A 26,328-nucleotide genomic window follows, 5' to 3' on the forward strand; every position below is an offset into this window, starting at 1 on the left:
ATCAATACCATCCTTCCCTGCAGTGACTGCAGTCAGACAACTGGCGTACTTACACAGAACAGACACCCCACAGCTGAGCCCCTCTCCACTGAGACTTCTCTGCACCCCTAAGAAATCCCCACGGCTTGCTGTATGACCCCATAGAGTTCCTAATTTACTCAAAGCAAAAACAGCAACAGTATTAATTCATAATTGTCACTTTTTGCTTAAGGTGTAAACCCTGTCGAAAACTGGCACAAAGGCGGCATCTAATGAGCAAACCAGATGGGTGTGGCCACAGAGCTCTGGGACACTCACAGGCACCCGGGCACTGACCCTCAAAGGTTCTCCCAGCCCTGCCCCCGTGGCTTGAGGAAGACATTTTTCTTTCTCTGGGATTCTTTCCTCAGCTGCCGACGGTGGCAGGGGTGAGGAGGGCAGGGCAGCTGCAGGTGACAAGCAGGCAACACGTCAGCCCTGCACTGCCGGGGGTGGGGAGGCTTAGTGATGATCAGTGGGACAATGACCACATATTTTAATTCGGTGGGACAGACATCCAAGAAGCTAGGCTGGCAAGGCAGGTAGGAACTAATCTTTTATGTCTATAATCAAAGACAAAACCGATCCTGGAAATGTTATTTCTGTTTAAAACTCAGCCAGAAATTGCTTGGCACCATACTGCCAAGTGACAGCACCATCCAGTCAAAAGGAGAGAGAATCCCTTCAGCAGCTGTGGGCCCCTGAATCTTGCAAAGGTAAGCAGCGGGACTGGGGCTCGCAGGGCTTTCTTCATCGTGGGGACCTGACCATCCCAGTTTTTCAGCCGTCACAGTAATTACAGACTCAAGCCTAGGTTTGGACTCAGCATGTGGCAGCCTTGAATAAAATTAAACTTCACCTTTTGGGGAGCCGCTGTTTTGCTGGAGAGTACAAAACAATTATGCTACCACCCGCAGCCAGAAGCTGTAGGTTCTATCTGCAGCTCACCTCCGGCCCCTGGAACACACAGGGCAGGCTGAGACACAGCTACAGCCCTGTACAAAACTGTCAGAGCAGATTGTGCATGGCAAAATCGCAACCCCTGGTCCTAGGAGGCTAAGGACTTTAGCCTCAGCCAGTTGTCCATGTGGTATAACCTAGCCAGTCCTCCATTCATTAACTCATACACTGAATATGCGATGACTTCTCCATTCATTAATGCATTCAGGAACTCATTAGTGCCAAACAGTTGAACGTGTGGTATAATTTGGCCGATTCTCCCTCCATTAATTAACTCACACTAAAACTTGTAAAGAATTTTTTAAACTGGGAAACAAAGGAAAATATAACTTTATTTCTTCAGAAAAGAAAATTTCTACATTATTTTGCTGTTTTTAATAGTACATAATATCCTAATAAGATAATATTCTCCATTTAAAAAAAAAGTGGAATGTGAGGCAGTGTTCCCTCACATCACTGTCACCTGCTTACCTGCTCACCCATGTAATGGTAACACTCCAGTTACCTGCAGTGAGTTTTATCCTCAATAGAAGCAATTAGTGAGGCTTTGAGTACGAAAAAAAACAAATCTTGTATATCTCTATCCAGGGTTAGGTTGAGTGCATAAGAAAAATTCGAGACCAAATGCCTGTCACCAAAGTGTCACTCACTTCAAGAATCAGGCACCGAAGGCTGCATAAACATGAGAGGATCAGTAAGACAGCAAGGCTTGGAAAAAGCAGTCTAGACATCAGCACCCAGGAGCCTTGGTTCTCAGACTTCAGCTTCAATCAGAACCATGAGGAAGACTTGTTAGAACAGATTGCTGGGCTCGCTCGTCAGTCTCACAGACTCGGGAGGGTCCACGCGGACCCAGGGATTTGCATTTTGAATAAGTTGCTAGGTGATGCCAAGGCTCCTGAGCTGGGAACCACATTTTAAGAACAACTAGGGAGGAGATGCCAATATGACAGAGATCCAGTCTTTGCTCTTCAGAATTTAAAGCTATCTGGAGGAAGAAAATAAGCATACATGGCAACATCAGAGTCAGCCCTGTGATGAGATTACCCCTTTGCCGACCAAGGGAAGAGGCTGTACTAGCGTGGGAGTCTCAAGTTACAGGCTCGCAGTAGGACCCAGATCTATCATCTCTCCTAAGAGAATAACTAAGAAAGAACGAAACAGAGGAAAGAAAGAGTGCAGTGAAGACCAGAGGCAAGCAGTGCTGCAGAAGGATGTACGAAGGGACCAGAACTGTGGCACAGCCAGTAAAGCTGCTGCCTGTGAAACCAGCATCTTACAGGGTACCAGTTTGTGTCCTCGCTGCTCCACTCCTTGCTAAGGGCCTGGAAAAAGCAGTGGAGCATGATTCAAGTGTTTGGGTCCCTGCTACCCACATGGAAAATCCATATGAAGCTCCTGGCTTCGACCTAGCCTAGTGCTGGCCACTGCAACCATCTGGCAAGTGAACCGGCAGATGGTAGTGGGCTCTCTGGCTCTCCCTCTCTCTATATAACTCTACATTTCAAAATAAAATATTTAAAAATAAAAAAATAATAAAGGACACATGAAGAAAATCCTGGAGACGAGTCTTTATCTTAGTTCCTTCTCTCATTAGCTACACTCAAATGGGTTTAGACAAGGCACTTCATTTCCATAGTTCAAACTTTTCATTTTTTATCTATGAAAGAACCAATAACTTTCCTTTCAGTTCTAAAGATGATGAAGGATGTGTGAGGAGTAGGGCTGTAAGCTGTCTCGTGAAGGTTGTGTATCATTTAGAACACAGAAAGAAGAAATGGGTTCTGTTACAGCCAAGGAGTAGAGCCAAGCCAGGCCCAGAGGTCAAAATAACTTTGACCTCTGCAAAGTAGGGTAGATAAAATAGATTACATAAAGTTACTAAAGGCCAATGTCTCAAACATTAGAATTGGAAAGGTCAGACTGGGTCAGGTGACAGGCAGAGAAGGTGAAGGAGAGGCCCTAGCATCCCTGCAGACAGGTTCTTGAATGAAAATGGACAACAAGCTTCACAGTTCAAGATGGGGGAACTGAGCAGTGGCTGTACCTTAGAAGCATGGGTGGAATTTTTCTCAGACAGACCAGAGACAGGGAGGCTGAATAGGTGTGGGGTAGAACCAGAATCCAAACTTACTAAAGTGCAGCCAGTGGATTTTAACACAAAGCCAGATCTGGAATGCACGGCAGACAAACCATAACCACTGAAAAGGATCACCTCAGTGGACCCTCACTATAAGCCCAGGACTCTGGAAGGTCAGGGAATGTGGTTGAAAAAACAGTAGCCCACTAGTCCAGGGAATACTTCCCAGATACACAGCCAAAGAGGAAATGTCAGGGTCTGAGTCCAGCATGCAACTCTGATGCCTCATGATTCTCACTGTGGTGATCCTTTGCACAAAGTGCTTCCCCAGATTGTGAGAAATTAAGAGCAAGGCATTGCTCTCAAAGATGTTCCTTCTTGCTGACTTCACCCCTAAGCAAGATTTTCATTCATGTTCTCAGCAGCACAAGATATCTCTAAAGGAACTTGTGGACTAGAAAAATCACCAAATAGCATCTTAATGCTTATACACCCTGAAACCTTTCCAAACGGTTTGAGAGATAGTGACATGGCTATTTATGCCTGGAGGATTACACAAACACTGTGCCTGCAAGGGCAGAGTCCATTGCTTGCCAGACTATCAAACAGGCCCCTGTATCACTATCATAAGGGTAATGGAATCCAAGCCACAGAGCCAAAGGTCTCAATTTCCCTTCTTTTGTTACTAATCCAGAGAAAAACAAAGCAAACTGGAAAGTTTCAAAACCTTGTGAAAGGCTAACGAGTCTTACTTTCTAGATGGCTCTAATGTAATTGAGAAAAAAATTGGCCTGACCTCACAGACACAATGATTATTGAGTTATTTTTTATATTTTAAGCTTAGGGTCCCAACCTGTGGCTATGCCATTAACTACTGGGGTACCTGCCATCCACTCCATCCCTTTGTGTTTCATTTTTCACTCCTCCACTGCTCATTCAGTTGGAGAATAAAAATGACTATTGAAAAAAGAAGAAACTGAGTTTAGGGAGTAGCAAGGGGAATTACATGGGGAAAACAAGTGTAGCTCTAAACCCAAAGGACATCTAGAGTTCAATGAAGGCAAAGGAAGTAGGAAGGATGACAAGGCATCAATTAACCACCTGCTGAGTTCAGGCTAAAAGCAAAGTCAGGGTGGCATTTTGGGGGAGGCACAGTCCACTGAACTCTGCCAGGCACATGTGTGTCAGCTGGTATAACTGCGTCTCTTCATGTCAGTATGATATAAGGGCATGTCACAAATTTACTCTGGACAAATAATTATTAACATATAATATTAAGGGTATACTGATGTTATATTAAGGTAATCATCTATCACATATAAAAATATGGCTAATAACAAGTAGGATTGGGGAAGTTCTAGACTGTGAGAGGGAAAAGGTGAAGGTTGTCCCTTGGCAGTGAAGTACAGGAAGGCCATGACTGCCCAGAGAAGCACTCCCCCTACAAATGTGTCCCTCCTTCTCAGCAAAAAGTAGAATCCTTGCCTGCCCAATGATCATTGCAGTAGCACACAGCAGCTCCAAATGGCCTCCTACCATATCTGTGGTCAAACCTCTTTTAAGAAGCTCTTGCCTCTTCCCCTTTACTCTGTAGGACAGCAGTCATTGTTTAAAAGATGATCAAAAACACTAAGCTAAGAAAGAGAGGGAACAATTCAACAGAACCATGGTAATGGATCAATTCCATTGCCAGGAATTTATCTTACAGACAAGCCGAGACAAGTGCGCAAGCAAAGAATAGTACACTTGGCATCTGAGACCAGGACATAGCTGTTTGCTCCTGCCTTATAAACACATAAAATAATAATTTAAAAAACTATGTATATATGAGGATAGTCACTGCAGCACTGGTAAAACAGTAAAAATCCTATAAATACAGCAAGTATTGAGTAAATTTGGGTGTTTATGTATAGGGGATAACTGCGCAACCATTAGGACAGTGGAAAAAATCTACCTGCTTAAAAAAATAGTGTACATCTCTGAAAAACACATACTTTCTCCTATATTTGTACATAAGATTCTGATTCTGGAATAATAGACATCATCTTGCTAACAGGAACTGCCTCTGGGACTAGAGGGGATCAGGAGAGGTGAATGCTACTTTCCTTTCTTAAAAAAAAAAAGGTTCATTTATTTTTATTGGAAAATTAGACTTATAGAGAGAAGCAGAGAAAGAGAGAAAGATCTTCCGTCCACTGGTTCACTCCCCAAGCAGCCACAATAGTCAAAGCTGAGCAGATCCTAAGCCAGAAGCCAGAAACTTCCTCCAGGTGTTCCACGTGGGTGCAGGGTCCCAAGGCTTTGGGCCGTCCTTGACTGCCTTCCCAGGCCACAAGGAGGGAGTTGAAAGGAAAGTGGAGCTGCCGGGACACAAACTGGCACCCATATGGGATCCTGGCACATGCAAGGCGAGAACTTTCAGCCCTATTAGCTACTGTGCTGGGCCCTCTACCTTCCTTTTTACGCATTCTGTATCCTGTGACTGTATTCTATCATGCTTGTATTATTTTCAAAGGTACTAAAGCTACTTTTCTTTTTTTTTTTTTTTTTTTTAAGATTTTTTTTTTACTGGAAAGGTGGATATACAGAGAGGTGAGACAGAGAGGAAGAACTCCCGTCCGAAGATTCACTCCCCAAGTGAGCGCAACGGCCAATGCTATGCTGATCCAAAGCCAGGAGCCTCTTCCGGGTCTCCCACACGGGTACAGGGTCCCAAAGCTTTGGGCTGTCCTCGACTGCTTTCCCAGGCCACAAGCAGGGAGCTGGATGGGAAGCGGGGCTGCCAGGATTAGAACCGGCACCCATATGGGATCCCGGGCGTGCAAGGCGAGGACCTTAACCACTGCACCATCATGCAGGGCCCTAAAGCTACTTCTCAAGGCTTTCCTTGGTGTGCGTGCATAGCACAGTGGTTAACACACCAATAAAGTACTTGGGCTCAAGTCCTGGCTCCTGATTCCAGCTTCAGTAGATGAAAGATCTTTCTCTCTAAAAAAATCAAATAACTAAATAAAAGAAAGGCTCCTCTTTTAAAACAAAAAAGGAGAAGTAAACAAAAGGAGATAAGATCCCATTGCCCTGGGATGAGCAGCAAGCAGGCCCGGGGCTGGGGTCAGGGCTGCTGTCCACAGGGCCAGGCTTACCTTCAGTCTCTTCAACAGCCACTGCAGAAGCCCCTGTTGCGCAGCCTCTGTGCACATCTCGGGCCGGAACTCAGCCATGTTCTCCACGATAGCTGAAGCGGGGAGATAGACAGTGGTCAGTGGGGAGGGCAGCTCCAGGAGGGCTGCACCAAGCTCACCTCCCAAGACAGGCACTTCAATCCTTTCCCCACTTCCCTGCATTGCACCCAGCCAGGCACTGTGTCGTCATTTTTAGATGAACTGGGAAGTTGCTATGATTTGTTTTTTTTTTTTTTCCTTTCGTGTTAGGCTACAAGCAAAGGTTGTAAGTGAAAATGATGACATTCATAAAAGCGATAAATGATTGATTTCCAGCACTAATGGCACTGGCACTGGAGCAGAACCCACAGAAAGGTGGCTCTCTGCTTGAGCGGGCCTGCTCAGCTCCCAGCATTAGCGGAGTCCCAGAGGCCTCTAACTACAGCAATGGGAAGATGGGCTGCAGCAGAAGGAACCAATCAGGGGATGGTCAATTCAGAGTCTCTTCCCAGCCTGATTCACTCATCCTCAGTTCTTCTCTGCATCTTGTGGGAACAAGGACATGGCAACTTAGGCTGGCCTGACCATTTTAATTACAGAAAGGGAAAGGCAATGCTGCCACAGAGAGCTGCCAGGTGCTAGGATGTATATATAACTGCCACTGCTATGTCCAACAAAGGGCTCTTCAGATTTGAGGAAATAAATATTGAAATGAAGCAACTGAATCACTGTGATAACAGAAAGAAGACCATCTAACCCCCAATCAAAAAAAAAGCCATCGGCACCAGCCTCCCCTGTGGGCACTGGTGAGAGTCCCGGCTGCCTGACTTCCAATCCAGCTCTTTGCTTATGCCTTCGGAGAGCAGCGGAGGATGGCTCATATCCTTGGGCCCCTGTGCCCACCTGGGAGACCTGAGAGGTTCCTGGTTTCCTAGCTTTGGACTGGCACAGATCTGGCTGTTGACCATTTGGAGAGTGATCTAGCAAATGAAGATCTCTCTCCTACTCTTCATGTCTCCCCTCTCCCTGTAACTTTGACTTGCAGGCCTTTACGCCTCCAGAGCTCTCATTCCCCCCAAAGGTCCCCTGCACTCCACATCTCAGAGAAAGCTGCTGTCGTACAGCAGATAGAGCTCTGTGTTCACTGCACACAAGGCCCAGAGCATGCCAAGTGTGCAGTGTGAAGGAGGAGAGGCTGCCGAAGTTGCCGCAGCTCCTGTCTTCTCCCTCCCTGCTTTGCCTACCACTGGCCTCATCAATGCAACTTCAAGAAGGAGTGGGCAGCCCCTTGAGGAGTGGGAGAATAAAGCTGTGGAAAGAGAGCAGCAATGAGACCCCAGAGTGATGAAGATCAGCACAATATCCTCAATGGCTTTCCAGATCTTCTAGGAAAAATCAACTTATTTATTCCAATCTCCTATGCTTGCTTCTTATCACCCACTGGAGGAAATCCCAAGTTTCTTGCTGTGGTTTACAAAACCTTCCCCCATTTGAACAAACAAGCTCCTCCAGACCCAATCCCCATTACATCATGACATTTCTAATCTTTTCCCAAAGTCCATGTCCACTCATGATCTGGCAAACGACAGTCATCTGTCTTAGAGCCTGTCTATTTCCCCTGTCAAAATGCACCTGCCTTTAAAATTTAGTCCTAGCTGGTTCCCTTAAGTTCCAACAACTTAAGAGATTATTCCTCTTCACTCCCACAGTGCTTTTCACTGATGTCTACTATACCATCTGTCACTGACACTGTCCCTTTTCTGTTCCGGACCTGGTCATCCACCTGCCCTTAAGGCTCAGTACCATGGCTAATCATAATTCTTCATAACCTATGCCAGTGCCAGCATAAGGTGCCTGATGAAGATCAGGCACTCAACAATGGAGGCATCTCCTGCACTGTTCATAGGTGCCTAGGCTGAGGCCAGACAGTTCTCTCTAAATGGCCAGGCTGGTGATTGTCCATGACACTGGCAGTCAGTGAAGACTTTTGATGAGCTTTTGATTCACCAAAATCCAGCACCAGATTGACAGTGATGGCGCACTGTTGTTCTAGATCAGAGCTGACCCTCAAGTTACAGACACTTCTGTTTCCTCTTCCCTGACTCCCAGGTGCCCATCTTTCCCCCTCTTTATGAACATCCTCATGGGAGAGAGCCAGGAGTTACCTGAGGTGTCTTACAGTAAACACAAAGGAGCTTCAAGCAAAACTCATCATGGGAAAAGGTTGGTGCCCACAGGACCTTGCCCACTTCTCAGGTTCTGCTCAGAGAGCCCATGGGACAGGGTGCAACAATAGACAACTACCCAATAGCACATTTCTAATAGGCTCTTGGCTTGGCACCTTTCCGGCAGCAAAAACCAGGGGGAATTGAGTCCGAGAGGGAAGAGGAGAGAGACTCAACGGGAATCCACTTCAATGAACATGTGATGTACGGGTAGTCATGTTAACAGCGATATTTTGATTATGAGCTCACATAGCAATTTATACATATAGAGAGAAACACTCTTTCTCAAAGAAAAAGTCCTGTAAAGGCACACAGTTGTCCAAACTTTGTAGCTCTGAAAGCAAAGTGATAAGAAAAACCAATAGATAACGATGTAAGGATTTTTCACTTTCCAAAGGAAAAAAAAATACAGATTTCACTCCAACTTCTGAATGCAAGTGTCTGCTGCAAGGAGCTACCAGCCTTCTTTTAGAAAGGCTACCTACTTAGTAGATCTGTGCCTTTATTGCCTGCAAGCTGAACCCAAAGCTGCAGGGATATGAAATTTATACAAGGGTCTTCATTTTGGAAAAGGGAAACTGGAGCCGCAGGAATGAAACCACTCCTGCTGGTGACTCCATCGGGAAGGAAGAAGGGGCACGAACATCGAGCTCTAAGCCATGCACTGAGAATCTCGGGGGGGGGGGGTGATGGGTGCCCTTCCCCTCACCCAGAGTGTTGTGGACGCCGTCGGCCTCCTCTCTCACAGACTCATCCAGCCGCTCCAGATTCTGCACCAGTAGTGCCACCACTTGCCCATCCACCTGCAGAGAGAGGGAGGTTAGAGGAGGGAGGGTCAAGGGTCACTAAAGAGCCCTCACAAACGTTCCCATCCCCAGATTCGCATCTCCACTGCATAAACAACGGGCAGTAACAGCAGTCTTCACCCCAGGATCTCTTATGAGCCTTCACAGACTTCAAGTCCATGAACAGGCCAGCTCTCCTCCCCACGTGAACCTAAGTACGGTGAAATGCAAAGAGCACAGACACAAAGATGGCAGAGTCACCGAGGGGCAGCACCAGCGCTTGAAGCCAGACCTTCTGGAACCCAGCCTGGTGCTCTTTCCCCTTGTCGGTGGTATTAAATGCCTGACACAAAAGCCATCACATACCAGGTTAACAGTTCACTCAAGCCCAAACATGGTTCTAGACCACAGCATCCCAGACAGCCTCAGCTGGAACGTTTACCGGCTCTACTAATCTCAATATTTTGACCAACCCTAACTCTCCAGGCTGAACTTCTATGAAACTACTACTTCTAACACTATTTTAGCTTCTTCTTAAAAAGAACATTAACATGACAAAGCACCTTATAAAACAGTGACTGCTTTTTTGTTGTTACTGTTTTATTTGACTCAGGAAATGTTTCTGAGGCAGACAGAATACTTCCAATAGCCACAGTAAATAGTTGTCATTTGAGAGGTTGGGTGACTTAGCCAAGACTCCAAGCTACTGGGGGATCAGGAGTGTAGTACTTGTAGTTCTTCTTCTTCTCGGGTGCCACCTCCCTCCTGTGCCACCTTCAGGGGGCTTTGGGAGACTGCCCTTGGACCACCCTAAGGCACAAGAAAGGAGTTCACAGAGGAAACACCTGGTTTGGAGCCCTGAGAAATACCACCTATCCTGTCCATCTGGCAACAGAGTTCCAGGAAGCAGCCTCTGTCTGAAGATAAAGGTCAGTGTATCCTCCCTCTCAGACGGGAAACAGGCAAGCTATAAAGGTGAAATAAATGCAGGGCACAAACCTCACCGTGCATCTGGTTCAGGGCAGTTGCTCAAAAGCACCAAGTTGGGCATTTGCATCTGGCCCTTGATTCCTCTGACACCTGATGACTGCTGGTAAGGTCAAGAGAAAGCCAGGTACCCTAAAGGCAAGCATCTCACCTTGTTCATCTCAGCATCCCCTTCGAGGTTACTGTTGTATACACAGCACATTGTGCTGGATTTAACAGAGGAAAACACCTGTTTCAGGTACTACAGCTGGCTCATGTGATCCTCACAGCTTCTAGATAGGTGAGAAAATCATGGTTTGAAAGGCTCATTAGCCTGGCCACTGTTACAAAAGTGGTGACAGAGGTGCTCAATTCTGCAAGTCAACTCTTCTCCGTTATGCTTTTTTTTCCTTCCACTAGGGAAGAAAAAAAAAAAAAGGACAGAGAAGAAAATGAAAATGAAAATGATCACATTCAATTGACACCTGCTGAGGAGGATTTGGTGGGGCAGGCACTCGAGGGGCACCATTCAGACCAAGCTGAGGATAGAAGCAGTGGCAAGAGGGACAGGCCTGGGAAACAGCCTCTTAATGCACCTCTGGGAGGCTAAAAGATAAACATCTGGATGTGGTGCAAGGTGGGATTACTGACACATGTGCAGTATCTGGATCACAAATGACCTCAATCCTTTGGGGTCCTCCTGTGGGGCCCTGGTGGGAAGTGCCACCTGGGGTGACTGCTAGAGAGGACAAAGGTGCCAGACTTGGAAGTGCATCAACACACTAGCAGCAGCTACTCCTACTCCTCCCCTTCCTGCTCCCAAATCACACAGCCAGCAAGAGCTTCATGGAAGAAATCCACTGCCATGTTTTCCTTAATTAATTGGACAATTTGGGTATGTGAGAGAAAACAGAAAAACATCTGCAGGGAAAGTGAGAGCCATGTCACAGTTTGTTTTTCCCTAACCCATTCTGATTGACTTATAATCTCTGTGAGCCCCCGAGGCAGCAGGCCCTGCAGCCTCCCCCCACCCCCAGCATCACAATGCCTGTCACTTCTGCAAAGCACTTCCCCAGCTCCGACCATTCCCCATGCCACAGCTTCCCCCGCCTTTTCTTCCCTCTTCCTTGATTCTTAGTTATATTTCCCTGCACAGTTGTCTGCAAAGTGCTGGGGGTGGCGGCAGTCAGCAGCGAGTTTAAACCCTAGAGCTGAATGGTTATGGATAATGGGCATCTGGCTGGGGGAAAATCTTTCTTCTTGCTATGGAAATCTAACTTCTAACAGGAAGCCTTTTAAGCGTGCAAAGTGTGAAACCTTATGTTTAGCTGGGTTAAATGCAATTTTATCTGATTGCAGGAGGGCCAAAAGCAGTCAAAATACATTTAGCTTAGAAAGCCTTCAAAAAATATTTTTTTATTATGCGTAGCTCTGGGTATGTCCTCATAAGAAGCACAAATTAGCATTCTGTCCTCCACCCTCTAACCCGTTGGGTCTACCTCCCTGTTTTTGGACTTGTGACTAAGCCTAAAACCAAAAACAACTCCCGTTCAGGGATTAAAGCATCAGCCAGAACAACACTAGCCTTGGAAATCAGCACTGTTCTGGGTCTGACATTTTCTGATAAGTCAGTGGTCATTTCTACTTGTTAGGTCTCCCAGACAATATTCCAATAGGTTTTCCAAAGATGAGGGCAAGGCCATGATCAGACTCCTCCTTCCACTTGACCAAAGGAGATGGCACCAAAGTAGAGAAGGAAGTAAACGAGAGAGCTAAGACAACTTGCAGGAGAGTTCATTTTCTCCTCAGTATTGGGTATTGTCTGTAATACATTTTCTCAAGAGTTGGGTTGGAGTGCTTCTACCTATGAGGACTTGAGCCATTTCATAAAAACATCACCTAATACCCACTGAACACACAACTCAGCCCTGGGGCCGGCAGTATGGCATAATGAATGAAACTATTGCCTGCAACACCAACACAAATGAGCACTGGCTCAATCTTGGCTGTTCCACTTCGAATCTAGCTCCCTGCTAATGTCCCTGGCGAAGCAGTGCTTGTAGGGCCACCCATGTCAGAGACCTAGCTGAAGCTCCTGGTTTCTGGCTTTGCCCTGGCACAGCCCTGGCCATTACAGTCATTTCAGAAGTGAACCAGTGAGGGGGAGACCTTTCTGTCATTCTTCATCTCTTACAACTCTGCTTTTTGAATAAATTATATATATGTGTGTGTGTGTATATTTTTTTAATGGACAAAAAAATCCTCAGGACTGTTCAATTCTAGCTAGTAAACGTTCACCTTCCAATCTCGCCCCAACTCAAACCTTTTTTCCACACAGCTGTTACAAAGGTCTTTCCATCAAGTTCAGCCAGAGAGCTTTCCCACCTTTGCCTCCGACATGACAGTGCTCTGCAAAGGCCCAGCTCACTTCAGCTGCCCAAATTCTCCCAGCCTGGCTCAATCCCAACAAGTCAGGTGTTTGGAACTAAAGGCAAGCAGGGTTGGCTGAGGGCCAAAACGGGGACACAGAGTGGTCTCCTGGCTCTCCACATGAAGCTGCCTCTATGAATCTCTTCACAACAGTACCTCCCAGTCATTCTGGGAAACTCCATGGCCCAGTCATACCTTCATACATTCTCAGGGCCGTGGTTGCCGCCTGGGGCCCTGTAGTCCTTCCTGACCATGCCCCAACCGAGGTCACGGCACCTGCTGGGCTGCACAGAAGGCTTGTGGTCCTCACCGCCAGTTAGCCTTCTGCCTCATGGGGTTGGTGCTGATGTCTCCCCCGTCACCTGCCGCACTTTTTTTTTTTAAACTAAACTCTGTCCTCACAATGTAATATTTAGGTCTATGTCATCCAAATTTTGGGGGGAGGGGGTTTGCTTGTCTGCTTTTATTGTTTGTACAAAAAGGTTTTCTGAAACATTTCATGAACTAAAAACAACGGTTGTAGAACTTAAATGTTCACAGACATCTGTGTGGCAGATGATATATGTAACTCTAACTTGACCTTTACTAAGTTTGATTGTCTGCCAGGCATGATTCCTTTACAGCAAGGATGGTGAAGAGTCACCGGGGGCTTAGTCTGCCAGTGATGCATGAAATGTCTTGCCCATGTCCCACTTTGATGCCATGACACAGGCACTGCCTGATGTGCCCTCCACTTCACAGAGCACGAAATACAGTCCAGAGAGGTCAGGTGGCTTCCCCAGGGACACACAGCTGGCAGGTGACCGAGCTCTGACTACACCACGTTATGAGCAGCTGTTCACAATCCAACACAGCAGGGGCCAGGATGTACAAATCCTGCCAAGATGACAAGGCTGACAAAACTCGAGAGACGAGACCAGGGTTCAGCAAGGCTTGAAAGGAAGAGAAGGAACATTCTGGGCAGTCCTGGAGAAGCAAGGCCTGCCAAGTATAAGGTTGAGTGTGAGCAAGGATGCAGGGCCAAGGCAAAGTGTGAGCAAGGACATAGGACTGCCCAGAACCCAGCTGGGAGCAGCAAGGAGGAAAACAACAGCTTTTATTCACTGCCCTAGGGTGAATAGAGTCTGACAGGTGGATGGCCATCAAGGCCACCTGCCCTCATCTCTATGGCTTATCAGCAGAGTCTTTTTTTTTTCCAACTTACCAAACCAACTTGTTACAACGCACAGATACCTGCTCTTTGCCTAAGTCACAGCAGTGGATCTGAACCAAATTAAAAAGCCCCACAGATCCCCACGGCTGCTGGGCCAGCACTTTCTCTCCCTACGCATGTGTGATCCTATTGCCTGGGACTTCCAACAGGGAGAGGGAACAAGGCAATAACTGCAGGGCGCACACCACGGTATGCACTGCCACCTGCCCTTCAGCCTCTGCTCGTGCGCTTCCCGGTCCCTGACACCTGTCCCGGATTAAAATGACACAGACAACGCAACCCATGTAATAGAACAATTAACTTTCTTCCCAAATGGTGTATAAGAACAGAAGAAAATAGATGGAAGACCACCTGCCAGTTCTCTCTGATATTTACTGATGGCTTTGGACTAGCTGCAAACAAGCACAGGAGCCTGGAAATTTTCAGTGTTTGTGATTCATGTCAGTCCCACCAGGATAAAGCTGTAAGAGTCAAAATCTTAAAAATAATGTAACAATAATAACAATAAAAACTAAACAAACAGAAAACCCTCTACTGCAGCTATTCCTAATGGCTCCCCAGGCTGGGAAAGAACTGCTTCTTTCCAAACAAACAATAAAATCTGCAAGATTCAGCTTTTGTTGGTGGGTTCAGCAACACGGAAAACACAAAAGGGGCTTTTGTGCATGCTGCTGTTCCTTGGTGCGTCTTACTCGCAGCTGCCAGGCTAGCCGTTCCTTCTCATCTTCTCTATTCACAGAGGCGAGGGGCGGTAATTAAAATCAGCCCGAGGAGCAGGCAGGAAGGTACATCCGGGGCCAATGTAATTAACCTCTGGAAGGTAAGACCGCACAATGACATGGCGGGGACACGGTGCTGGAGCAAGTGCCACCTGAGCGCCTCTCCCATCCCCGGGATGCTCCTCAAAACCAAGACAGCCCTGACAGCAGCCCTTCCACCCTGCACGGTGGTTCAGAGAGAGAATAAAAGGCCCAGACTTCACTCAAGTGGCAGTTCACTCTAGAACTCAGGAGCAAAACAGCCACAGAAGTCTGCATCCTTCTCAGTCACACGGAGCCCTGCAGGCAGGCGCCCAGTCCCTCGGTGAGACAGTTCTTCATAGGCAGTGGGTTTACAAGTCCTCAATCACACCAAACACTGGCAGCAGGCACGACACGGGGGCAGGTGTGGGGTGCAGGACCATTACAGAAAGGCTGAGGCCTAGGCAATGTAGCAACGGGGTCTCTGAACCATTGGGGGCCCAGTTTCATTCTTTGACTCAGAAAGTAGCCTAACCAGCACCTGAGGGGCTTCAGCCACAAGCAGCTGCGGCAACCTGAATCTGCAAACTACATCATAACCAGTCCTTAGGAACATCTAAGAAAAGACAGAGGAGACACTAGAATGGGAAGGTCAGTCCCTGGAGCCTGGAGGAGGAAGGCTGCTTGGGGCATGGACAGAGTTCCAGGGGTGGTTGTACAGTGCTGGATAAGACTAGACCCGCTGCTGCCCCTGGCTGGCTGTGGCACCTTTTCTGCTGGATGCAGTGAGATCAGTGTGGCAGGAGCAGCAGGTGCAACCCTTGTCTCTGTAGTCACATGACTGGCTGTTGTATGGCTCAGCACAAGGATGCCTTGGGCCTCTGGGTCTCCCCCTACATGCTGAGGCCTTTGGATCGGCTGCTGCCTGGAACAACGGCTGAGATTTCAACGCCTGGCAAGAACCTGGGCTCAGCAAAGGGAATGCAGCAAGCAAATGGCCCGCTCTTACGCAGGCAGGGAGCCAGCCTAGTCTGGTCCTGGGCAGCCTCTGAGGATCAGCCTGCAAAATCAGTGATCACAGTAACAAAACTTGCCATTATCAAGTCCAAAAGAGCAAACCAACATCCTGGAATGCTCAGGAGCAGCATGCTCAAGGGTGAGCACAACGAGAACATGGAGGAGAAGGGAACACACGAGGCCCCAGCAGCGTGGCCACGGGTACCCCATGCTACCTCCTGAAGCTCTGGCTTCACTGATGTAGCTGGCAGTAACAGCCATGACAGCTCTCTGAGGACAAGCTGAGGACCAGAATGAGAAACGGCCTGGCTGGCGCGGGTAATTCATCAGTGTGAGGCATCCACAGCACTCACCAGACACAGTTCCCAAGACCAAGGCACCCACAGGGCACAGCTCGACTTCCTTACTCCCCTCACCCAGTCCTGCTCTCACCTTCTTAAGTTCTTACTGATGCCAACTTGATGTCACTCAGATGGTCGTGGTGCTGCCGCCATACTGACACAAATCTCTAAAACTCCAGCAATGAGGGCGGGAGCTGGGCAGGGGATGGCTGCGCAACTTACCAGGGCGTCGATGAGGACTTCTGCTCCCTCTTCACTCTCGTGGAGGGTGTCTATGTCTGTGAGCTCCTGAAGCAAGTCGACCACAGCAATGGACACATGTGCAACATGTTAAGGGCATCACGTACACACCATCATCCTACTGACATTTCATGTGAGCCTTTGCTTGCCTTCTCTTTCCTCGTCAACTGCTTTATCACCACTTCTTTTTAATACACTCTGGTTTTATTAACATCTCTGCTACACGCTTGCCTCCACAGCAGGTATTCAACTAAATGCTGCTGGGAGATTTGCTCGGTCTCCTTCTTTGGCTGCCTTTCTCACAACTTATTCTGTATGTTCTCTGCATTCTCATCAATTTCAAAACTTTTAAAATGGATCCCTGGAGAGGAAAGAGTGGTTATATCACCCTTAACCCTCACTCCCAATTTAAATTCTTTCAAACTCAGGAGAACGCTGCTGCCTGGTACGGTTCATCTGTGACCGCAGCCAGGGATGATTCTGGAGACGATGTGGCTGGTGCCCACCAAGGAGTCCTCAGAGAGCAGAGCGTGACCAAATTGGCTAAAGACATGGAGGGAACGATCACCATGAGACTGTGCTACAGCCCGCAGCCTCCCTGTCCTCAAATGCCATCTTGGGTGCAACAAGCAGCTAGAGTAAAGGAAAGAAAACCAAAGGAAAATAGGAGAGATGGAGAAGCACGTGATAAAGGCAGCACAGGGAGAGAAAAGGACTGATATTTGCAAACTGGAAGACAACCAACCAACCACACCTCTCTCTCCTTATCTGGAATCCTGTAATCCTTCTTTCATGCACACATGAGTATGTGCACACACAGACACACACACACACACACGCAAGATTCGCAGTGATATTTGCAAACTGGAAGGCAAACAATCTCACTTCTCTTTCCTTATCCGGAATCTTGTACCAAGCGAGGAACACGGACAGCAGCGTGAATTGCACTGCTGCTGAAGGAGAGCAATAAAACCACGCTAGGAAGTTAGAATGGCAGGTGGAAGGTGACCAGTCAGAAGGGAGGCAGCGGGCAGGCTAGGAAGCAAAACCACCGACTGAAAAAAAGGGACTGCAGTGTGCAAAGGCATTTGAAAAGGAGAGGTGGAGTGGGGAGAAAAACTGTAACTAAAGAAAGAAAATGCTGTTTGGAAGAATAAGCTAACACTATTATGCACAGTATGTGCTAAATGTGCTATGAGCGGCAATTGGGAGAAGGTTGGGAGGCTGGCCGAAAGAAGGAAGACCAAAACGACCAAAAACAATGGAATCCAGCAGAGACGGGCACCACAACCAGGGCAGTTTCACAAGCCCCAAACAAATGTGAAAGATGCAGACATACTAGCCAGAGTGTCAGGGCTTACTAACTGATGCTCTGCGTACTTTACGAATGTCTTTTGCTGCAAGAAAAATTACTCAAAGATTCCACTTACTCATCTCAAACTGACAAGCTGACCATCATGAATAAGTAAATAAGCTTTCCATGCCTTATTCTTTCTTTTTAAAATATTTATTTATAGGGAGGGAGAGAAAGGGAAAGGAAGGAAGGAAGTTAGGAGTGGGAATGGGCGAGGGAGAGGGGCACTCCCATCAAAAATGCTCAGAAGCCTGGACTCAATCCAGGTCTCGTCCGTGGGTAGCAGGAACCCAAACACTTGAGCCATCACCTGCTAAATCCCTGGGCACACCTCAGCAGGAAGATGGACAGGGTGCAGAGCTAGTATTCAGACCTAGGCACCCTGAAATGGGATGCAAGCTGAGTGCCTGTCCCACTCTTCCACTTGTAAAGATATTTATCCAAAATATGAGAGTGCTGTAAGATTATATATGTGTGTGTGTGTGTAAAGAAGTCCTTGGACAAAAATCCTTCATATTTGTAGTCTTCATTAACAAAATAAACAGAGATTTTTATATAAAAGCAAGTCAAAACACAAATTATGAGACTGAATTAAAAAAATGTATCAACCAAGATACCAACTAATCCCTAGGAAGGAGTAGATCTTTAAAGATTCAAACAGTCACCATCATAAAGCCAACATTTTTTAAAAAGATTTGTTTGAAAGGCAACATGATAGGACATGGTAGGAGAGAGGGAAAGAGAAAGAGAGACAGAGACAGAGAGAGAGAGAGAGACAGACAGAGAGAGAGAGAGAGAGAGAGAGAGCGCTACAACAGCCAGGTCTGAACCAGGTTGAATCCTGCCATCAGGAACTCCACTCAGACTTCCCATGTGACAGGCAGGGAAGCTACCTTCCTAGGCACATTGGCAGGGAGCTGGATCAAAAGCTGACCAGCCAGTACTTAAACTGGCACTCTAGTATGAATGCCAGCATTGCAAACAGCTACTAGGCCCGTTGTGCCACAACTCTGGCCTCCTATCTACCATTTTTCAAAGTCACTGCCACACCAGATGCCATGCTACTAAGTTTTTATGGTATTTCAAGGTCAAGGGTGATGATCATCTTATAGGTAAGAAAACTCAAAGCCACAGTAAAAGTTACCTAAAAGATAAGGAAAATATTACATCCACTGGATTCTAATGATAGCATTTTGTCACTACATCTCATACTGATGCACAGAATACACACAGGGTTAAAAAAAGGCTAGTCACAGTTGAGTTCTAGCTTTGGATACTGCCACAATCACAGACAACAAAGGAGCTGCCCTAGAACAGGTATTGGACAAGGCAGTTCAAAAGCCCGAAGGGAACCCTACATCCCATATTGGAGCCCCTGACTGGGTCCCAAGCTGGACTCTGCTCCTAACTCCAGCATCCTGTCAAGGCACTCCCTGGCAGGTAGAAGGCGAAAAGGTTCAAGTAGTTGAGTTGCTTATACTAAGCAGCTGACCTCAAATCTCTGTGGAGTCCCTGGCTGCCAGCTTCATGCTGGCCTAGTTCCACCTATTACAGGCACAGGAGGAGTAAACTAGCAGATATCATGAAAGATCCCTCTCTCTTCCTCTCCTTCAAACAATAATGAACTAATCAAATTAAAAAAAGAAAACTATCTTATACTTCTTCAATAAACTATTAAAATCCCTAAAAAGAAAAAAATGCTGATACTTCCTTTTCATCCTCTTTTTTTAAAAGAAATCCCCATGTGCAATCTCTTGAATAGGAGATGTAAAACCTTATAATCCATTCACATGCTTACTTAATATGCACAACACATCTCATCTATTCTTATCCATCCACTGTAGTCAGATGTCTACAGGAAAAGGGTGTGAATTAGGCATGCAATAAATGTTATATTATATCCCTTGAATAGCACCATGCATGGTTAAACACTCACTAACTTGCATGTGATAATTAATTAAATAGTCTCAACAGACAAGTAGTGTACAGATGGCTTCCAACTTCAAATGTTTCGGCTTCATCACTGTGCAAAAACAGTACACATGCAGAAATAATTATACTCTGGATTTTGATCTTTTTCTGGGCTGGCGAAGAGACGCTGGTCCACAGCACCCCAACAGCCATGAGACCAGAGGGCAAAACAGCTGACACCACACCACACCGTACTGGCACCACGTGTGGTAGCTTAGGTGTAGTAAATGCATTTTTGACTTACAGTATTTCCAGCTTAATGATGGGTTTAATGGGACACAACTTCATGTGTAGGGAGGGGAGAATCTATTTATCTGAAAGAGCATTCCATACAGGGTCAGAGCGAGCTTGGGGTTGGGAAGTCCAGCTTTGTCGCACAACATAGAGAATGCACTGGCACAAGTGCATTTATCTCATAATAGCTTACTTTTCTCATCTGTGAAATGGGGTAATGGTCTCTTATCAGTCTATCTCACCGAGCATCCATGAGAAATAACAGAAGTCAAGTGTGTCAAAGGCCAGGTAAATTAAAACACTCAGAAGACACGAAACACCACAATACAGATTGCCAATCAAGAATCCCCAGAGACCTCACTTCTGCCTTTGGTTTTCGAAAAGCCTCCAAAGCCAAAGATGTAAGCTAACAATAACATCACCCTCCCTTTTTGGGTCATAGTGGGTTGAAGAATCAAGTTTTCTTTCTATACTGCATTATACAGCATACAGCTGTACTGCACACATGCCGACTGATCAAGCCCCTTCCCAGCCTCTACTGCCCTGTGGGCCAAACAGCACAGCTTTCTGATCAATCTTAACTCTAAGCTCATCAATGTGTCACATTAGACCTAGCAACCTTAATAAAAAAAATAAAAGGGGGGGAAAAAAGTTAACAATGGTGGTCATTTCATACAAGAACAGGGTACATATCTAACTTCTACCAAGAAAAGTCATTTCTTAGAATGTTCCATGGGCTATTCACCTTTCCCATTTTTCTGCCACAGCTCAGCAATAAGAAATCAGCTACCTACTGGTTCTGATAAACATCTATCCTACCTTAACCAATTTTACATAAATCCCCAACTTTCACAAAAAAGCCTTCAACCAGGCAGTAATGAGTCCATAATTGTTATCATCAACTCCTGGGTAATGCAACTTGACCCAGAAGACATGGGGTCACCTGAAGACCCGAAAGAGGAATGAGAATGGAACCCAAAGAGAGACAGGCGAATGTTCAGTCCTGATGAAAAAAACCTAGCATGGATGGCCACCCATCCCACATTGCTTTGCAGGCAGATTCTGAGCATGGGTGATAGGTTTTTCCACTGTAGTTACAATTTCATTTCACAAGGTAAAAGGCTCTCCCGTCCGGGTATAATGGGAAAACAGAGAACCTGTCTTTCTACGAATTACTAAAACACAGTTTTTGATAGCCTATTTTGTCATGTCGAGTAGTAAGGCCACCCCACTCACTCCCTCTGTCCCTGTCCACTACTGGGGCAATAAGCTAGCACAATCATCAGGGAGTAGAAAAGACAGGCTGGGTACAGAGCACGATGGCTCATGGACACAGTGCTGTTCACTCCTATTTTTGGATGTTGGATGTTTGTTTCTTGTCCTGATCCTGCTTTGAGGCTTGGTACAGAAACTGAATGTTAATCTCATTAATCTCCAATGAAATGTGTCCACAAGGACCAAAGTTATTAAAACAAAAACAAAAACACAACAGTGAAGGGAACAAGATACATTAAACAGAAGGTGTTATTTTAAGTAATTTTAAGAAGGGTTTCTTAAGAAAATGAACCAGTACAGTCAGAGAATGTAACTGATTTAATTGAATTTTTAAAAAAACTTTTCTCCTTTATCCCTCAACTAGCAACGTGATCAAATATGGCTCAATTAATGCAGATGAATTTTAAAAACATAGACAAAACAGTCTTTTTCTCCTTTCAAAACAGCTGGCACAAAGCTACTTAGAATGAACTGGGACTTCAATTTTATCCCAATCCTAGATCAAACCAACATAAAAGGGCAAATACAGATACTGAACATTTGACTTTGTACCTGCTGAATGCTACGCCATAGGAAGAAGGTCCAAAACGGACAACAGGCACCCCACCCTCCCAGGGGCATGAACTTCACCTAAAACCCAGGAAAGCAATCACAGGCCACACTGACAGGTCCTTTTTCTAACTGCTCTTTTGGATTTTTTGTTTTAACTTAACCTGCCTTTCTCCAGAGCATATTTAACAGATTGGGGGGAAAGGGGAGTAGTGAGGGAGTTGGCTTATCAATATACACTATCAAGGAAATAATAGGAGAAATCAGAAAAAGAAGTAAAGTCCCATAAATGTAATTTCCATTCTGGAAATATCAAGATGAGAGTTGCTCCCAGCAAAATAACAGCTTAAGATATGCAAGTCTTGTTAGACACTGCTGGAAGGAACGCAATGGAGCAGCAGTAACCAACTCCCTCCCAGTCCAATTAGAAAAAGCCCCTGAGGAGGTTCAAAACCTTCCCAGCCCTATTCTTGTTCATTAACACTGGGTCTGTAACACAAGACACAGCGACTATTGTACACACTTCCTAGGATAACACGGTACATCTCAGTTTGTTCCACTTTAGCATTCTCAAGCCCAAATTGCTCAAGTTAAAAAAAATCCTGTCTACTCCTCACTTTCCAAATTCCCACATTGATCCTTCTCCAAATCCAACCGGACAACTCTGCAAATCCCCCCCGGCTTTCCATAATCTGAGAAAATAGCCCAACACCAGAAAGCGGTGCTCATGACCACTCCCTAAAACTACTCCACACAAGAGCTGCCCCTTCAGCAGCAAGGAGAATCAACTCCGTCACTAACACGTTTCTCCGTTCTTGCACATTAGTATGCAACCCACTGTACCCATGTCTTAACATTACAATGAGACCTATTTTTCTGAATCAAAAAGGGGTGGAGAGAAAGCAGACTCAATAAATTGGGTTCAGATGACTATTATTACTAAAGACTAGCATACTTAGCTGGGCAGCAAGAATCAAGATTATCTTTTTTTTTTTTTTTTAATAAAGCCATGAACACGAACCTGATATCATGATAGCATTTTTTTTAATAACCACCAAGCCCATAACAGTTTTAGCATATGAAGAACAGCAATTTCCATTGCCAAAGTCAAGACCATGAAAACAAATCTTCATGCCCATCAAGAGGTCACCTATGCCAGCCAGAGGTGACCCCATCTTAGAGTTCTGGTGGCATTTCCTCAGCATAATACCCCACCTGCCAAGGTAAGGAGGGGTTTCAGTGTCCTTCTTCTCAACCAGTTATTACTTCTCAGTTTCTCAAATGGCACAACACATTTCCAGCAAGAGGGACCAGTCAATGCCAGGGACACACTGGAGCTGACCCCAATCACTGGGAAATGCACACAAACCACACGTACACGCAGGAAACTTGGTGCTATGGTGACTTTGTTGTTGGTAGCACAAAGGTTGATGAGCTACAGCTCTCTCCTTGGCTTAAATATTAAAATTATTATTTTTTTTTAACAACACCTCAAGAAAGTATATTTCAATGTGCCTTTGTTTTTACTTTTTAAAAGACACTCCAAAAGGTTCATACACACAAAAAAAGGGGTTCTCAAAACACATTTCAAGGATGCAGAGGGAAAATTATTTTAAGAGCCATATTTTGAAATAGCAGCAGCTGTGAATTTCACCTTATGCTCCTTCCAAATGCATTTGGAGATAAGTCTGTGAGGTTGGGTGAGGGGTGGGCCCCTCACCCTCCCAGGCCCTATCCCCAGGGGTGCACTTTCCCGGACCAGAATTCTACCCGCAGTCAGCAGTCAGTCGGGCAAGGGCGGGTGGGGGGCTACACTCCAGCCTCTCTGGGGGCGGAAGGGTACAAAGCGCTGACAGCTCTCGCTGGTGGCAGCGATGCAGAGCGCCAGCGTCAACTCAGAAGCAGCGCCTCACGGCTGAGAGGATCAGGCACAAGCTGTTTCTCACATCCTCTGCCTCTTAAGGTTACAAGGAACCAGCCTGTGATCCAATTAAAATCCCTCCCTGCCACCTTAGTTTATGTTTTCTCAGAAAAGGACAAAACAAAGATGACCTGTGCTTGCTGGGCACATAACCAGCCATGTATGGTCTTGGGTGATAAATGAAGAGTTAAAACAAAACAACAAAAAAAAAGATGAAAAATTTAAGACAAGACGGCCGTGAAATTGTTTATTCATGGTAAGGTGTTCTGGACAGTTACAGCTGTACAACAGTAAATTGCTAACAACCGTTTCCTGAAGAAATATTTCCATTATAGATCACAGGTAAGACATGAAGCACAGTTCAGCATGGCAAGAAGATCAAGGTTGCATCTGAGAGAGGCTAGGTCAGGTGCAAGTGCCCTCGCCGAGAGTCACTTCTCAAGCAAAACTGCATTTTGCGGAACAGGACATTTACCCTAATTAAAATTATGGTAATTAAGAAAAATTTAAAAATTTGCTTTGAACATGATGCAGGGCATAATAAAAAAATCAGATGTTAAAAAATATCATCAGGGCAGCAGGGTGAAGGTTGGCACACAACTTGCGGGGAGGGAGGAAAACCTTTCCATTCGGGGAAAACAGGAGGGAAGCGGCCATCTGTCAAATGTATTACGGGGAGCACTTGTTTTCTTCTGTTAAGGACCAGAACTTTACAACTCGCAACATCTGTGCCCTTGCCTGCCCCAAGCACGCCTGTGTTGAATTGTGTTTTCTTGTGTCAGTCTTCTCCCCAGTAGGAGCCAGCCTGGTGAAATCTGCAAAATGTCGGTGTCTTGAGGGAGAGCTACTATTTTGAGTTAAAAAAAAGAAAAAAGAAAAGAAATAGCAGGACGGGTGTTTCCAGAAACAAAATAGGTAACTGTTGTATTACTATGCGGCCTACCGGGTGACCATGGCTCTGCAGCTCTGTCGGGGATGCAGTGGAATTCCAGAGATTTAAGAAGTACCAAAGAACAAAGGACCTGGAGTACCAGCAGCAACCACGACATTTCGCTCTCCCCCATCTGCTCTCAGACTTGCCACTAAGCAGATAAGATACTAGGCTAAGTCATCACTAGCATCATAGTGGATTTTGAAATTTACTCTTCTATTGGTGAACAATGGAAATGTGAAGTTACGGGGAGAACTCCAACTCACTCGATCTGTGACGGTCACTTAAAACCCTGAATGGGAATAGTCTGATGGTAAATCCCTGCTAGAGAGAACCTTTCCACCCAGCCCCCAGCTTCCAGTGGTGAATCAGAGCCCCAGTATAAAGGCATTTCGAAGTCAGGCTTTCCGAGAAGGTAAAGTCCCCTGGGGAGCATCAGTAGCCTTAGAAAACAGACCAAGCTTGCTCTTTCCCTCCCCTCATCATCTGAGGACACAAGAAGAAACGGCCAACTCTAAACCAAGACCCAGTCCCTCACCAGGTGCAGAAATTCCCAGGGTCTTGAAACTGGACAATATGAAGTATCAGTTGCTGATCAGCCACCTGCCACGTAATCTTGTTACAGCAGCCTAGACTGCCTAATCACTTGATGGTTACTCCCTCACACTGCCTGGGCTTCCAGGTCAGTTTGTGGTTGGTTCTTCTGGACCAAGCCCCACCATGCCTGAAGTATCAGAAACACCCACAGTATGCCTGCTGAACGAACCCCGGGGTCTGGGGCGCAGCTCACTCAGAAGTGAGCTAACTGATGAAGGTTCTCACGCAGCCCAGAACTCCACAGCAAACCCTGGCAAACATGGTCAGTCATCAGTCTGCAGCCTGACAGAGCGATTCTTAATTCCATCTAATGTTCCACGAAGCATCGGAAATGTCTTCAGATTGCCCTTCAAGAGGGCTGTATTAGAATTATTCCCTGATTTATTTCTAGGAGAATTATCAGGCAGGAAGAACCTAGTCAGACATGCTCTCAGGAGAGATTACCAGAAAGATGAAAATAACAGGAAACAGCAGCAGAGTCCCCATGAATATCACTCAGGCAGACTGACGACGTTTGTCTCTTACCTTCGGAGAGCAGGATTCCAACAGAACAACCATGGGAAAGGAATCTGGTTTAATGCACATAACCCTGTCCGCAGGCACAGAACCCTTTTACAGGAAGGCGACTGCACGCATAAAAAGGGAGACAATGCAGAAAATGGTTTGGGGAAGTCATGATCCAGAGTTACCAGGGGCATCTGCTAAGTGCCTATCAGGCATCAGGGTCTGCACCTGGCACTCACATGACTCCTCTGATTTTCTCGACAGGATGGAGAAGCTGAAGTCACTAACTGCACTTTTGCAGGTGGGAACTCCAAGGGAGGGAGGAGCACCCCAAGCTAGAGGTCAAACCTGGATCACCTGTTCAGGTCCAATGACCGATCATTCAACAAATACTAAATGCTGCTTATTGCACACCAGTCTTTGGTAAGGAACTGGCTAAAGTAAACTCCATGTCCTCCTAGACATCCCAAGGTGCTGTCTACAGTGGTTCGCTGCCTCCCCCGGTCTCACCTCCACCAGGCCATCTGTTAGCAGAATGATGTCTAGATCAACAGATTCCAATCTGCCTGCCCTTACCTCTATATAAAGGCCTCCAAAGCCAGAGTCCGAAAATTAATGCTGCTAACATATGAACAGAAACATCAAGATGAATTCAAGTACTGTTAAGAGCAAATAGGACAATTAAGGATTGCCCAAGATCTGTTAAAAGATAAAAACCTGATTTTCGAATGAGTAAAGAGCAGAGTGCATTTCAAGATGGGAGATAATTAGAATGGAAATAGAACAGCAGACGTGACAGCACACATCAGCAGAGGC

At 46.0% G+C, this 26,328-nt stretch overlaps 1 protein-coding gene across 1 annotated transcript in view; it reads right to left on the reverse strand.

Moving 5' to 3' along the window:
* CTNNBL1 (catenin beta like 1) overlaps positions 1–26,328 on the reverse strand; it is a 153,422-nt gene that overhangs the window by 77,185 nt on the left and 49,909 nt on the right. The window contains exons 5-7 of the mRNA XM_040981486.1: positions 16,159–16,256; positions 9,154–9,247; positions 6,202–6,293 (exon numbers count right to left, since the gene is read on the reverse strand). Of these exons, the coding sequence (XP_040837420.1) occupies positions 6,202–6,293; positions 9,154–9,247; positions 16,159–16,256 (284 nt within the window). The remainder of the gene's footprint in view (positions 1–6,201; positions 6,294–9,153; positions 9,248–16,158; positions 16,257–26,328) is intronic.

This window comes from Ochotona curzoniae, unplaced genomic scaffold (assembly GCF_017591425.1).
Source record: "Ochotona curzoniae isolate NIBS_2020 unplaced genomic scaffold, NIBS_Ocur_1.0 contig_3520, whole genome shotgun sequence".
Classification (NCBI taxonomy): domain Eukaryota; kingdom Metazoa; phylum Chordata; class Mammalia; order Lagomorpha; family Ochotonidae; genus Ochotona; species Ochotona curzoniae.